Source organism: Sus scrofa, chromosome 8, assembly GCF_000003025.6.
Source record: "Sus scrofa isolate TJ Tabasco breed Duroc chromosome 8, Sscrofa11.1, whole genome shotgun sequence".
NCBI lineage: Eukaryota > Metazoa > Chordata > Mammalia > Artiodactyla > Suidae > Sus > Sus scrofa.
The window spans coordinates 23456713-23471140 of record NC_010450.4 but is presented as its reverse complement, the minus strand read 5'-3'; the positions used below and the strand labels follow the sequence as shown (position 1 = coordinate 23471140).

At 42.6% G+C, this 14428-nt stretch overlaps 1 protein-coding gene across 1 annotated transcript in view; it reads right to left on the bottom strand.

Moving 5' to 3' along the window:
* PCDH7 (protocadherin 7) overlaps positions 1-11666 on the bottom strand; it is a 412730-nt gene extending 401064 nt beyond the window's left edge. Inside the window, 3 exon segments of the mRNA NM_001244484.1 lie at positions 8492-9133; positions 9136-11287; positions 11290-11666. Of these exon segments, the coding sequence (NP_001231413.1) occupies positions 8492-9133; positions 9136-11287; positions 11290-11666 (3171 nt within the window).

The window sequence follows — 14428 nt, the reverse complement described above, 5'->3', positions numbered from 1 at the left end:
GCTTACGCCTGCAGCTATAGCTCCAATTTGACTCCTAGCCTGGGAACCTCCATATGCTGTGGGTGTGGCCCTAGAAAAGCCCCCCCAAAAAAACCCCAAAACACCAAAGAGGAATGGTAACAGACATCTTACAGAATCCTTAACAGACTTCTCAAAAGCTTGTTGCTGTTGACCACTCTGATTCCACCAAATAGCACACTAAAATTCTTGGTAGTGTTAGTAATTCTCTGCTTTGACTTATTATGTTTTTCAAATCATAATTAAATAGCTATCATTTCCCAATCTACAGTGGTGATTCTCAATCCTTTTCGACTGCTTCCACATAAGACAAATTTTTTACATAGCAACCAAAGCAGGAAGACACACATGCATACAAACACAACTGAAATAAATCTGTACAAGACAATATTTACTCTTACTATATGAATGGCATACTCAAAATTTTTCTGCTTTATTTCATATCTTTCTAATTGTGGTAGAAACTTACAAATTGATTTATGTCCCAATAGTGTGTTGCAACCCAAGTTTGCAAAATTCTGCCTTAGAATGTTCTTTTTTGTGAATATATTCATAAATATTCCCTCCCTGTGGTTACACATTAGTTTATCCCAAATTCTGGACTTTAATTTGTTCTTGAGTTCATGTGATTTGCTACAGGATTCACAGTTTAAGTATATATCTGAGGAGGTTTACTATTTAGGAAGAGGAAACATGGTATTTCCAAGAAGCGAAAGTGGTAAGAATTCTTTTCACCAGTTTCTTACACTGGTACTTGGGCTCAAAACAAAATAAGGGGTTGAGGATAATTAGGTGGGCAGTCAAATATCACTGAGAGTGTAGTCAGATACTACACTCTCAGTGATATTTCTGAAAATATCCTTTTTGCAAAATTGACAACTAATAAAAAGCTTGAAATATACACACTAGTGATTTACACAGGTTAGCATGCATTTCCTATCATTCCGCATTTTAATGTTGTTCTGATATTTATTTATTTTTCTTAAAGGGCTTTTATATTGACAGTAATTCACCAAAAATTCTCAAGAATCTGGCATTATTGGTCAGCATTTCAAAACATGGGGAAAACTTTAATAGGGCAGATGATATGATAAATATATTATAAAATTATCAAAGTTTACATATGAAACACTTATTTTTAGGTACATAAATGCATGCGATGTAACACAAATATACGCATATAGACTTAGACCATTCAGTGAATTCCCTGATGTACTTAGCAAATCACTAGTTACACAACTAAAATTCTCCTACTTGCCAACTCAATAATATATAACATGCTGAATTCTCAGAAGCTGGTTGAATTTATGTTATCTGACATCAAATAGAATAGCTTTCAGATAAATGCAGTCCACAAAAATAGGTAACTGCATGTTTCTTCTGAATATGATCACAGATAACTTACCTCAAAGGTTCTAAATTTTCTTAAGGATTTTAACAACAACAACAACAAAAACCCCAAAACAAAACAAACAACAAACAAAAAAACATTGAAAATACTACATATATTTTGGTCAGTATTTCCAGACTAAGGAAAAACCAACACAGTGGCCGTGCCTGTGGTAAATACAAAATAGATCGCTCGAATGTGTCTTACAAACAATAATTTTTATAAATGTTCCTCAAAGCCCTTGCATACACCTGTGGGAGCACACACAAACACGCACAGTGGAATTTAGAAATACACACACAGAATGAGCGAGACACACTATCCTTTACTTTAACAAAACTATCTCACTGGACTGGAAAAGGCTTTGATTACATAACACTTTACAACTACTGATCAATTTAGGATTTTATTCAAAGTCGTTATTTAATGTATTATAAACAAAGACTTAATAGACTTAGTTTTCCGTGGTTCACACGGAGCCAGGGTCATAAAATCATCATTGAAATACACTGTTAGATTTTTTTTTAAGACTTCACTATTAAGGTCTGCTAACCACTTCTTTGAGAATGGAATTCCTGATGACTTAGACATCCATCAGTGTCACATTTATTTATTAATACTGAATCTTTCATAAGTTTATTTATTTCAATGCTACTTTTCGTTAAATGAGGGGAAAAAAAAAAAAAAAAACCTTGAAAATCAAATGCACAAATGGAACAAGCAGTGATTGGCTGACACCCCACGGCCAAGGGCAGGCTCCACCAGGATGCGAAGTAGCAAGGTCATCAGAGTATGGTGCATAATGGAGCATCATATTAGAGTGGAATTCAGCCAAACACAGTAATGTATGGATGTAGACGCATCTGAAAGAAGGAAAATAAAGATTTATGCAGGTCAAAAAAAAAAAAAAAAAAAACACACACAAAAAAACACACAATGAAAAAATTTTCCCAACATCTCATGCCCAATTGGAATGCTGTGGTGGAAGTTTTGGAGTAGAGAATTTTTATTTGCAAATCATGTGTCTGTAAATAATACATATGCTCAGAAGGAAAAAAAGTTAACATGTCAGATGAATCCTACTTTGAAGCTTTAATACATTTTTTGTTTGTTTGTACACAGCATTAGAGTTCAATACAAACATCACTAAATTCCTGAAAATAAACCTTTATTCCGCCTTTAAAACATTAATTCACCAGAAGTGATAATTAAGATTAGTTTTAGTGGTTTCAGCTCAATTCTTCTTGGAATGTGATTTCTCCCACAACACTAATGCTAAATAAAGCACTGTGTAATGTTCTGAAACAGAGTCCCTGCTTTAGAAAAGATTCTAAGGCTTTTAAAATAAATAAGAAAGGAAAAGAAAGCTGACTCAAGACACACACACACACACACACACACACACACACACACATGCACATACAGATCCTACTAGTTCTATAGAGTCATAGCAAATAAATGGATGAGGATGTAGCCTCGCTAGAACGTGGTTATAATACTATTTAAACATAAAGCTCTAAATAATTATACTAAATTTCCTACATAACCTTTACTATCACCCTCTCCCAGGAAAAGAAATGATATTAAAATGTTTAAAAGCTCTGGTGGCTATGGTGAAGGAATGGTTTTGTCCCACTATATTTAGTTCTAAAAACAGTTCAGATTTCATTTTTGAAATTAATAAGCTCAATCATTTGTATTTTATCAATAGGCAAATTTAGAATCTAAAATGCTAGATTGGCTGACTGCCTAACAAGGAAGCAATTCAGTTGAAAAATAATAAAATGTCACATTCTTCTATAAATTTTCTAGAAAACAAATTTAGAGTGAAAATTAGTTCATGATTGTGTGCACTTTATGGACACTACTAAAGTTAAATACATCAAAGTAAAGTATTCTGCTACATTGTCAAAATGCTAAGAAGAAAAGAAGTCATAGGAAGTATCCATATTGATGAAAAAGATAAAAGATTATCCCAAAGTACATAGAAAGTTACATAGACAATGTACAGAAGGCTTTTATTCATTTCCATTACAAATATATTTTATTTAAGATATACTAAATGCTATGTAGGCGCTTACATGTATGGTCATTGTTTTGCTAAAATAAAAAATTCTCTCAACTTGTTTAATATATGTTCTAAGCCATGTTAAGTTATTTTAATGTGTGTCATCAATTGATACAAAGGGGAAATAACTATTAATGTCTTTTAAAAAATCTATACAATTTGGATTATAATTTCCCTGATAATTTTACAGATAAAAACTAGATCCTAAAGTAGGATTACATACTATTGTAAAAAAAATGTCAGTTTTCACAGCCAAATATATAGTTATACAAATATAACCAAATATATAGTTATAAGTAAATATCAAGATATTCCTGTTACTATTGAAATATACACAGAGAAAGTTATAGAACTTCATTTTTTTTTCCTACAGGTAACATAATAAATAGAAGAGAACACTGGACTCCTCACTGCATGACTAGCACACTAGTCCGCATTTTATCCCTGATAATCTTATAATCTCAATCAACTGAACTTTTTCATACTAGACCTCAGTTTCTTCTATAAAATGAGGAGATTGCTTTGCTTGATATCTTATTTCTAAAACATGATGACTCTAGTGATTTTAGATAGAAACATTAAGCTGTCGATTATGGCATATTTTAGGTGAATTTTGGGTTTAAAGTTAAAATCTTTTCCACATATCGAAGTATGAATATCAAGGAAATAAGAGCCTAATGGCACCAAAGTTGGTTTACATGAAAACATCTTGTGGGGGGGGGGGCTTGTCGGGGCAGGGGAGAGATAGTCTGATATATATCTACCATGTGCATGTTTTTCTGCATAAGAGATACGTACTTACTCAGAGATAAAAAGATAACAAGAAAGAATGATTTTGCTATAGTTGACCAGCTGCATGATTTACTTAGAATCCTTAAACTGACTTTGTGGTCTTATGTCAAAGTCATTAATTGACTTAGGAGAAGTTTGAGATAAGGTTCTAACTGTCATACCTGGACTTCAATAATAATTTGTGTATCACTGCAAATCAAATTACTGGATGACCTTTTCCCTGTTTCACAGACATCCAGAAAGCCAAGTCCTGTTGCTTTAGTAGATAACATTCTGACTAAAGACACGGCCTTTCATCAGTCATATTAGCTTCCTGCCTATGATTTCAGGCTGAAATCCCACCATATGCAGATTCACTGTACCTCTTGAAAGTGTCTTGGTCATAGACAGGAGAACCCTATTGTAGAAGTTATGCTTATAGAATTAAAACTAGAGGCTGTGGTTGGCATTGCCATGCAGATGAATTTCCACTATAATACATATCGTGTAATATACATTCATGAATAAACTGATATTCAGTTTTCTCAGTGCTTAGAACTCTAATAGATGATGGCAAGTCATTATTTGCTTCCAAAAATGGAAGTAATTTAAAAAATAATTTCTGTTATAGTTTTACTAAGTATGCAATGAACATACTGAACACAATTTGATCAATTAAAGGGAACATTATTCAGAGAAGACTCAGCAGTTCCTTAGGTAAGGGAAACTGTCACTGGAGTTGATATGAATTTTTCTTGAGTATTTCAGGAGCAGCTACAAATGGATTTTTAAATTAATGTTTATTCAAGCTGTATCCTCTGTATGCTTGCCAAAAATAAAGTACCTTACTTTCCATCTACAAAATACAATAAAAATTTTACTTGCCAGTGCATTATCTAAATAAGAGCATAATAATAAGAGCAAAGATAAACACAAGACCCGAAAAAAATGTGGAAGGTGGTAACTATACTTTTATACTGTCTATTAGTCTTTTGAAATTATATATTTTTTAAAAAATGAAAAAATACCTAACACATTATAAAATACCGGAGACTTAAAAATAAATAGAAAAGTCGAATGCTTCAGCCTTCATTTTACAAATCAAAAGCACAGTTGAACTTCCAGGTCACAAAACTTTAACAACCACCAAGACCAGGTTTACCAAGTAAAGGAAGAATAAAATGGAAAAGGCAGAGAACACTTGATGTTATAAATGATCCCCATCTTTCTCAATCAGACACATTCTTTAATTGAGAACAACGGCTTTCTGTCTGAAATGAAAAGGTCTGAACTATGAAAAACTGGGCTACATCATCAATTTTCCTAATGTGTGAATTTCAGAAATAATTCTAGCATCTCTGCAACACATTACCTCCTAGATTCTGCTCCAGTAACTATAGAAGACTGATGTGAAAGCTCTCTAAAGCTTATGAAAACAAACCAAAGAGAAGGGAAGGGGGACATTATCTACAAACTTTTATTTCTGCATAGCTGGTTAACTCATTAAAACATTACCATTAAGAGGACTTAAGAGCAATAGTTCCAACTATATTCTCATGAAGATAAGAACGCTGTAATAGACATCATTTTCATTATGTCACAAGAAAGGAACTATGATATGACAATTCAGGAAAATCATAAATAAAATTAAAGCTTTATGTCAGATAGAATCTATTTTTAATTAATTATTTTAATTAATCCCTACCATAAGGAATTAAAAGACAACAATCCTTAAGATTTTCTTCAGATAAATTCAGCAATAAAAGGGGAGAAATTAAAACAAAATCCCATATTCTTTGTTTTTTATTCTATGTCAGGTTTAATCAAAGAAAATATATTTTGGTGTGTTGAGTGTTCAAAAACTAAAGGTACTATCTTTTAAAATAAAAATAGAAAATCATCTACCTAAAGTACCAACAAAAACGAGAACAAAAAAGACCCTGTTTATTAGGTCAGATGTCCATTTTGTAAATGGATCCCTTGTCTCCTGACAGTAATATTGAGGAGCTGAAGTATATCACTTACTATTACCAATTACATTAAGGGAATGTATTTCATTTGCCTTTATTTCATTTTACATCAGTTATTTATCGTGATTAAAACTTTATACATCTGTTGAATGCCTAACAACAACATATACAAGTTTTCTAAAGTCACTTTTGGCAAACTGCATGGTTTATTTCAATGGCTTTGTAGGTTTTATCTTTTGGTATGTGGACTTCTTTGCTCAGTTAAGAGACCAAGGCCATACATTAGTTTATTTATAAGCATATCACTTTGCCTTTTAAGCAGGATGCCACAATAGTTTTGATATTGCTTGGTTTAAATATTCAAGAATATAAAGGTAATCCCATTTGATGAGCCAAAAAAGGTTAAGTGACAACACAGAACTTAGGAGGTGGTGGCATAAAATATCTATAAATCTGTCACGTGATATGTCCAGTCAAAAGTTTAATATTACACAATTTAGAATGCAAATGCCAGTCAGCTACAGGACCAAAAAGTCCTATTAGGATGACAAAAGAGAAGTAAATATTCTGCAGAAAGATCTCTTCACATGCTTTTGCATAACAAATCACCATTTTCTAAAGAAATTTCTACAGATCTTAATTTATTTGGGGGTGTTATTATTATTAACCTTATAAAAGTGCTATTATATTTAACTGGAATCGTCCTTGTTTACAAAACTGATAAAAGCACCAAAAGCAGAACAAAACTCTGCTTCTAATTCCAGGTAAAGAAAGAACACAACAGATATCCTCTCCACTTGCCATAATTTCAGGAACAATTCAGACTCATGTGCATGAAGAGACATCTTTTCAAAAGTCATGTAAAGCAATGTATTTCAAACCTGTGTTTTTTTGGATTGCTTTGATGATTGGATAGAAAAGCATACTGTTTGCTTCTTATCCAAATAGCTACAGTACAGTAGTATATATCAAAAACATTAGTTTAGGAAGCTGATTTTTTAAATCATGAAAATAAGAAATTAATCTTTATCACTGTTCTATAATAGCTTTAATGAGCCCATCAATAACATCTTTAATGAGGCTATACAATAACTTTTCCCTTTGCCTTAATTATTCTCAGATCACACCTTCCATATGCGAAGCATATTTAATAGAAAAACTATTATTGGATATTACTTGACAGACATAAATGTGTTTCTTGAGATGTTCTGGTGGTAAGAAATATATGATGTTTTACTATTAGAGTTGCTACAAGCTTTACACACCGCAGTTTCCAAAAGGTTTTATTTGTTGTGAGTCAAAATTTGGTGGGTATGAAAAGTAAACTTTGTGAGTTACATACATGTGTGTGTGGGGGGGGTGCATATATCTGCACACACACATCATACAAGCAAAACTTTCAAAATTGATTTTATATTTTCTGAAGTTCACCTCTGAATATTTTTTATTGTTTTCAAATTTCCCTAAGAAACAACAGTGTCAAATATTCCATAAAACCTTTACAGTCGCAGTATATTACAATGTACACCAAAATATTCTTGTACACACTGCATCAAAAATGAATTTTTGTTGCTTGGCTTAAATAATAACTGTATCCATTCAATTTACTTTGCTTATGAACTTTTAATACTCAATACAAATGGCAGAAGTGCTGATTGCATATCCTCATAGAAGCCTAACTGTATTGATACTGAAATATTAAAAATTCAGTTTTGCATATTTGAATATCATTAACTATGGTAAACTCAGCATTTCTGTCAAAGTAGTCAGTATTTCAGTATCTCAGACTTGGTATTTCATTTGCATGAATCAGCACCTGTTTATCTGTAACATCCTGCATAATGCAGAACAGATAAAACTTTTGTAGTGCCCAATTTGCATAGACAGCAGTAGTAACTTCAGAAATTTTGTCTCTGGATGCAATTATCCACTTAGTAGCACAAAAGAAAATAATTTCAGGTTAAAACTAGCCATCCAAACAATACAGACATATTTATCTGGAAACAGAAAATGTAGGATGAATTAGGATTGCCAAGTACAAAGAGAAGTGCAAAACACTGCCTGCAGTGTTTTCTGCAGTAGCTTGGTAAACTCTAATGTGCAAAATACAGGGGTGTACATTTTATAAACAGTCTCTACTAAATAAATAATGTGTAAATTACATCAACACTAAATCCCAGCTATTAAATTTTAACTAATAGCTTTAACAGATAAGACAAAACTTTGCAGAAAATGCTGTCTCAGATATTTAAATATATTTGGGATGTATCTTACCTGTTTGCTGTACTTGTTATTGGTTTGACAGCTGTACTCAGAGCAGTGATCTGACCCAATTGAAATGTTGTCTCCTGCTCCCACAAACGTGTTAGCTGGTGGTAGATCTTGTACGGCCTGGTGTTTTTTTCCTGCTGTTGGTGATTGGGGGTGAAGCTGGACAGTAGGCAATGGGGAGCTGGATTTGTAATGCCTGGCCAGGTCAGGACTGCCAGGCCCACCGTTAACTGATCGGTATCGGCCCATGCTTGGGCTGTCTGACAGCTTCTCATTGACGCTATCATACCTCTGTCCATTTGGTTTAGAAGCTTCTACAGTGACAATGCTGCTGTAGAGAGGCTGCTTAGATTTTTTGTTTTTCTTGTCCTTTTTAGGCTTTTTAGATTTGTCATGTTGCTGGGGTGTAAAAAAGTCTTCATGATCTTTTTTGCCGGCTTCATAGCCATTTTTATTTTTGGACCGGCAATACCTGGCCATCACTACAATTAAGATGATTAGAATCACTGTCATAATTCCAGCAACCACCCCAATGACAATACTGAGTCTTTGCTTGCTAATTTCATAGCTTGGGTCACCAGCTATATCCTGGGTGAGGGGGGTGTGCAAACTTCTGGCTATCTGGGAGTCGATCACTGTTGCATTGAAACACTTTCATTGACAAACACATGCACCAGAGTTGTGGTGGACTGGGAAGGCTGCCCACTGTCATTCACTTGCACCACCAACCTGTGCAAGCCATAATGCTTTTGTGTGAGTTTTCCCACTAAGGAAACCACACCACTGGTGGGATCAATCTCAAACAGCTTGAAGGGATTGCCTCCCACAATGCTGTAGTTCAGGTCTGCATTGATGCCATCATCACTGTCTGTTGCTAACACCGTAGCTACTACTGTCCTGACATTACTTGAAGGTGGCAGTAAAGTGTAGGAAATGTTTCTGGGAAGGGTAACTGTGGGAGCATTGTCATTCTCATCCATCACAAAGAGAGAGACTGTGGCTGTGGCAGATCTGGGAGGATCTCCTCCATCCACAGCCTTGACTCTGAATGTGTAAGTGGTCTGATGTTCCCGGTCAAAAGACATTGTGGAGTAAATGGTCCCCGTGTCATTTTCAATGGAAAAAATGTTACTGTTCTCCTCTATGTACAGGCTCATCTCTGCATTGCGCCCCTTGTCAGCATCCATCACCGTGACCATTCCCACGGGGCTGTTGGGCTGCAAGTTTTCTTTCACGTAAAAGGTAAAGATGTCCTGCATAAACTTAGGATCGTTGTCATTCTTGTCAGCCACCTGCACAATCACTGTGGTGCTGCCCTGTAGCACTGGGATGCCTTTGTCTTTGGCGTTAACTTTAAACTCATACCTGTCAGTCTGCTCGCGGTCCAGCACGGTATTGACGAGGATGTCCCCTGAATCGGGATCGATGGCGAAGATCCCCATCACAGAAGAGTCCAGCGAGTAGGCGATTTCAGCGTTTTTCCCGCTGTCTGCGTCTGTCGCCAGCACGGTGGCTACCCTCTCTCCAGGGATGTTGTTCTCAGGAAAGTAAACCTCCACTACCGACTGCCCAAAGACGGGCGGGTTGTCATTGGTGTCCCCCACCTTGACAATCAGGGAGTTGTTGCTGGAGAGGCTGGGGCTGCCTGAGTCCACCGCCACTATGACTACGTTGTACTCCCGGGTGGTCTCATAGTCCAAAGGGGCCGAGGTGTGCAGGAAGTACTTTTTCTTGTTCTGGTCGCCCTCTGTGTCACTGGCTGGCTTGAGCTGGAAGGGCACGTCGCCCACTACAGTGCAGGTGACCACTCCGTTCTCGCCTTGGTCTCGGTCGGACACCTGCACCAGGGCAATGGGAGTGTCGACTAGAACGTCCTCTGCCACATTGGCCACCCCGTCCTTGAGTGGGATACGACCGATCTTGCGGATTTCAATGGACGGCACATTGTCGTTCTCGTCCTTGATATTAAGGACCACCGTGGCCTTGTCGGTCTTGGGGGGCTGCCCACGATCGCGGGCCATGACGGTGAAGCGCAGCTGGTTCACCTCCTCGCGGTCGATACGGTGCAGGACACTGAGCCAGCCGGACGTCTCGTCGAGGCGCAGTAACCGCCGCACAGACTCGGTAGCCGCCCCGAAAACGTACTCTATCTGCCCGTTGACCCCCACGTCCAAGTCGGCGGCACGCAGCTGCAGGATGGGGGTCCCCGGGGCGCTGTTCTCTGCCAGGTCAGCCTCATACACGCTCTTCTCAAAGCGGGGGCTGTTGTCGTTCACGTCGGTGATAAGCACCCGCAGGATGGCCTGAGAGGATCGAGGCGGGTCGCCGCCGTCGCGCACCCGCAGGGTCAACTCATAGGAGTCGCGCTGTTCGCGGTCCAGCGCCCCCTTCACAATTAGCTGCGGCTGCTTTTCGCCATCCGGGGTGTCGGCCACCTGCAGTTCGAACACACTGCTGCGGCCGCCCGGGTTGGTCCCGCCGCCGCCTTCTGGCGCGTCCAGCCGCCTCTTGGAGCCTCCAGGGCCGCCACCGCTCGCGCCGTTCCCGCCGCCCCCGGGGTAGGGGGCGCTGTCGGCAGGCCCGGCGCGCCGGCCTTCGCCGCCGCCGCCACCGCCGCCCCCGGGCTCCTGGAGCAGCTCGTAGCGCTCGATGCCGTTTCGGCCGAAGTCACGGTCGGTGGCGGTGGGCAGCAGGTAGAGAGTGCCCACCGGCCGGTTCTCCTCCACCGTGAGCGTGAGCACGGGAGACGGGAAGGTGGGCGTGTTGTCGTTGATGTCGAGCACGATGACCCGACCTTCGAAAGGTCCACCCAGCTCTGCGAGGGCCCGATCACCGACACCTCGAAGTCCAGAAAGCACTCGTTTTCGTCGAAGATCATCTGACACTGGGGCAGCTTCTCGCGGTCAATGCGTCGCTCGCTTGTACTAAGCTCGCCGGTGAGGTTGTCGATCTTCAGGTACTCCGAGCCCGACTCGAGGCTGAAAGTCACCTCACCGGAGCCGGTCACGATGCCCAAGTCTGAGGCGACGTTGCCGATGCGGACGTCTGCTGGGCCCTCCTCGGCCAGTCGGTACCGGAGGAGTTGCTTGGCGGCCGCCAGGCTGAGCGAGAGCGGCAAAAGGAGACAGCAGCCCAGGCACCAGGCGCGCGCCCATCCCATGGTCCGCATCCTCAGCATCTTCTCCTGCTGCTGCTGCTACTGCTCCTTCTAATCACGGCCCCCTCGGCGCCCCCCTTCTCCGAGGCCAGTCGCCTGCCCTCCTCCCAGTCCTCTCCCCTCTCCGAGAAGGGAAGAAGCGAGAGGGAGAGGTGGGAGGGGGCAAGAGCAGCGTCCAAAGTCGGCCAGGGGAGACCAGCGTTAGATTCTTCTTTTTTTCCCTCCTGCTTCTTCCGAAAGTTATTGTTTCATAATTCATGCAATGGGTGCTAATCGCCCGCTCGCCAGCCGCCGTTCAGTTGCAGTACTCACAGTTCACGGGACACTGCGCGCCGCGAGCTCGGCGCCCCCCCAGAGTCATCCCCGCAACGGGCAGAGGATCCCGGACTCCCGTCCCTGCTGTGTCGGATGGGGCCGGAACCGCTCCGGCACGCGGGCAGTGGAGCCGGGAAGCGGCGGGGAGCGAGTCTGCAGCCTCCCCCGCCTGCCAACCCCGCTCGTCTTTGCTGCTGCTACTCGAGTTGACTCCAATTCACGTTCCAGCCACTCACTCCAGACCAAGCTTCTGCTCCGGCTGCCCAGGCAAACGTGAGTCGCTTCCTGCACGAGGTGCTAGGGCCAGCAACAAGCCAGTCTCAACTCCGACTCCGCTCAGGCAGCGGGAGAGCCAGTCAACAGATCGAGAATGAAAAATCCCGGCAGGTCGCTTCGGGCACGGTGCAGTGGAGACCACTCGCGTCACACAGCGGTCCGCGTCCGGGTTCCCCCCGCGCGCGAAAGAGCAGTCCAAGCCATCTTCAGAGACGCCCAGAGAGTCAGTCCCTTTTCACCCACGAGAGCTCGGGTTTCTTTTTTTTTCTTAACTACTCTGCGCAAGGTCATTAGTCACGAAGCCGCCGCCTGAAACCGCAGCAGCCTTTCGCCCGCGGGGTTGAAGGCTGAGCCGTGCGCACCGTGCGGTGCCCAAGTTTGGGTTCGCAGCCGCAGAGTCCGTGCCTTTCCTCACCTGCATTCGGCCCGCATGTCAGAGCACTGGGATCTGCAGCGCTGTGCGCGATTCAGGGAGGAGATTGCAGCCTCTCTCTCTCCGCGCTCTCTCTCGATCCCTCCCCTCCCTCCCTCTCCTCTCTCCTCCTCCTCTCTCCTCCCTCCTCTCCTTTCCCCTTTCCCCTTCTCCCACTCCTCTCTCCTGCACGCTCTCTCTTCGTCCTCCCAGTCCCAACGCTAGCAACTCGAGCTGAACTTGATCCCTTTGCAGTTCAAAGGTGAGCAAACCAGGCTCGGTGCGCAGGCGACTTTCGCCTGGTGGAAGCCCCCGGCCGGGCTCCCCCAACGGCAATTAACAAAGATGCCCAATTCTGTCCGGATTTCCGAAGAAAAGCAAAAGGCATGGGGGCGGGGGGGGGGAGTCAGAGACAGCTGCCAAGTAGCTTAAAAAAAAAAAAAATCCAGTTTGCCAAGGGGAGAAAAAGTGCCAGTCGGTTGTTGCCTCGGAAGTGCCCTGGCACGGCTGGTGAATTCCGCAGTTGTCTCGTCCCCTTTCGTGTCTGGGAGAGTCTGGTGCGGGCGCTCCAGCCGTCTCTTTGACTGCCGCGACTCAAAGGCGCTGAATGGCAAGCGGGAACCTCCCGCTCGCGAGCCGCCAGCCGGAAACCCGCAAGTTTGCCCAAAGTGATGGTTGCTGCTGGGAGCTCACTGCCTCGCTCTCGGCTCAAGCTAGTCCCTGACGCTGCTGTAGCGGCGGCGGCGGCGGCGGTAGCAGCGGAGCCTCGGAAACTACACACTCGCAGAGAAGGAGGGAGGAGTGCCGTGGCGGGGGCGGGAGACGGGAGCGAGCTAGCCGCCCGGCTTCGGAAAGCCCAGCTTCTGCTTCAGCTCCGGGGGCCACTCCAAGTGTGCACAATCCCAACAAGCCCCCCCTTAAGCTAAAGATTGCCCTATTCTTCCCCAGCGAGTGCAGCCGCTGCCCCCCGGGGGCGGGGGTTGGGTACTAGTTTTTTCTCCCTGGGGCTGGTAAATTTCCTCTTTGCTCTTACTAATGCCAAGTGCGCGTGTGAGCGCGCTGGAGCTGGTTTGAGGAAACGTTTTGCCTTTTCCTCTTCTCAGGCGATATTCCCCACCCCCGAAGTGTCTCTCGTTAGCGAATTAGCATCTTGGTTAAGGCTTGGTCAGCTGTGGCTTTGGGAACCCGGGGTGAGCCCAGGAAGCTACGCTGGTGTTCGGAGAAACCACGGTGGGCTGCAGAGGTTGAGAGAGAACATCAAACTCCAAAGAGAGCGGGAGAGGAATCCTTTTTTGGGAGAGCAGTTAGGAGGGCTGGGTGGGGGTGGGGGCTGTCTTTGTTTAAATGCTTGGCATTCCTGTCATCGTGCTTGCTTACGGGGTAGACCCTGTGTGTGCGTGCGCCTGGGGAATAAACACATGTTGGAAGCCTCGATATTATTTTCTAAGCAGAAACCTGCAGCCTTTAGAAACTGGCAAAGTGTAGCGTCACCTATCTGGATAAAAGGGAAATAAACTTTAATGGCAACTTTGTGTACCGAAGAGTCCCTAGCTCCTTTTCTCTCCTTCTTTTGACTTTGTGCCACTTGATCGTACATGGTATTCCCCCACGCGAGGCTTCCCCACTTTTCAGTCACTGCCGCCGCATCCTGCCTCATCGAATTTCATTTCTGGTTGTTTTCTAAACTGTAGCCATTTGCTCTTATTTCAGTGGCTGTCGGGGCCCAGCCAGGATGGGAGGGGGGGCGGTGTTGAGATAAGCAGGAGATACTTGGGAAGAA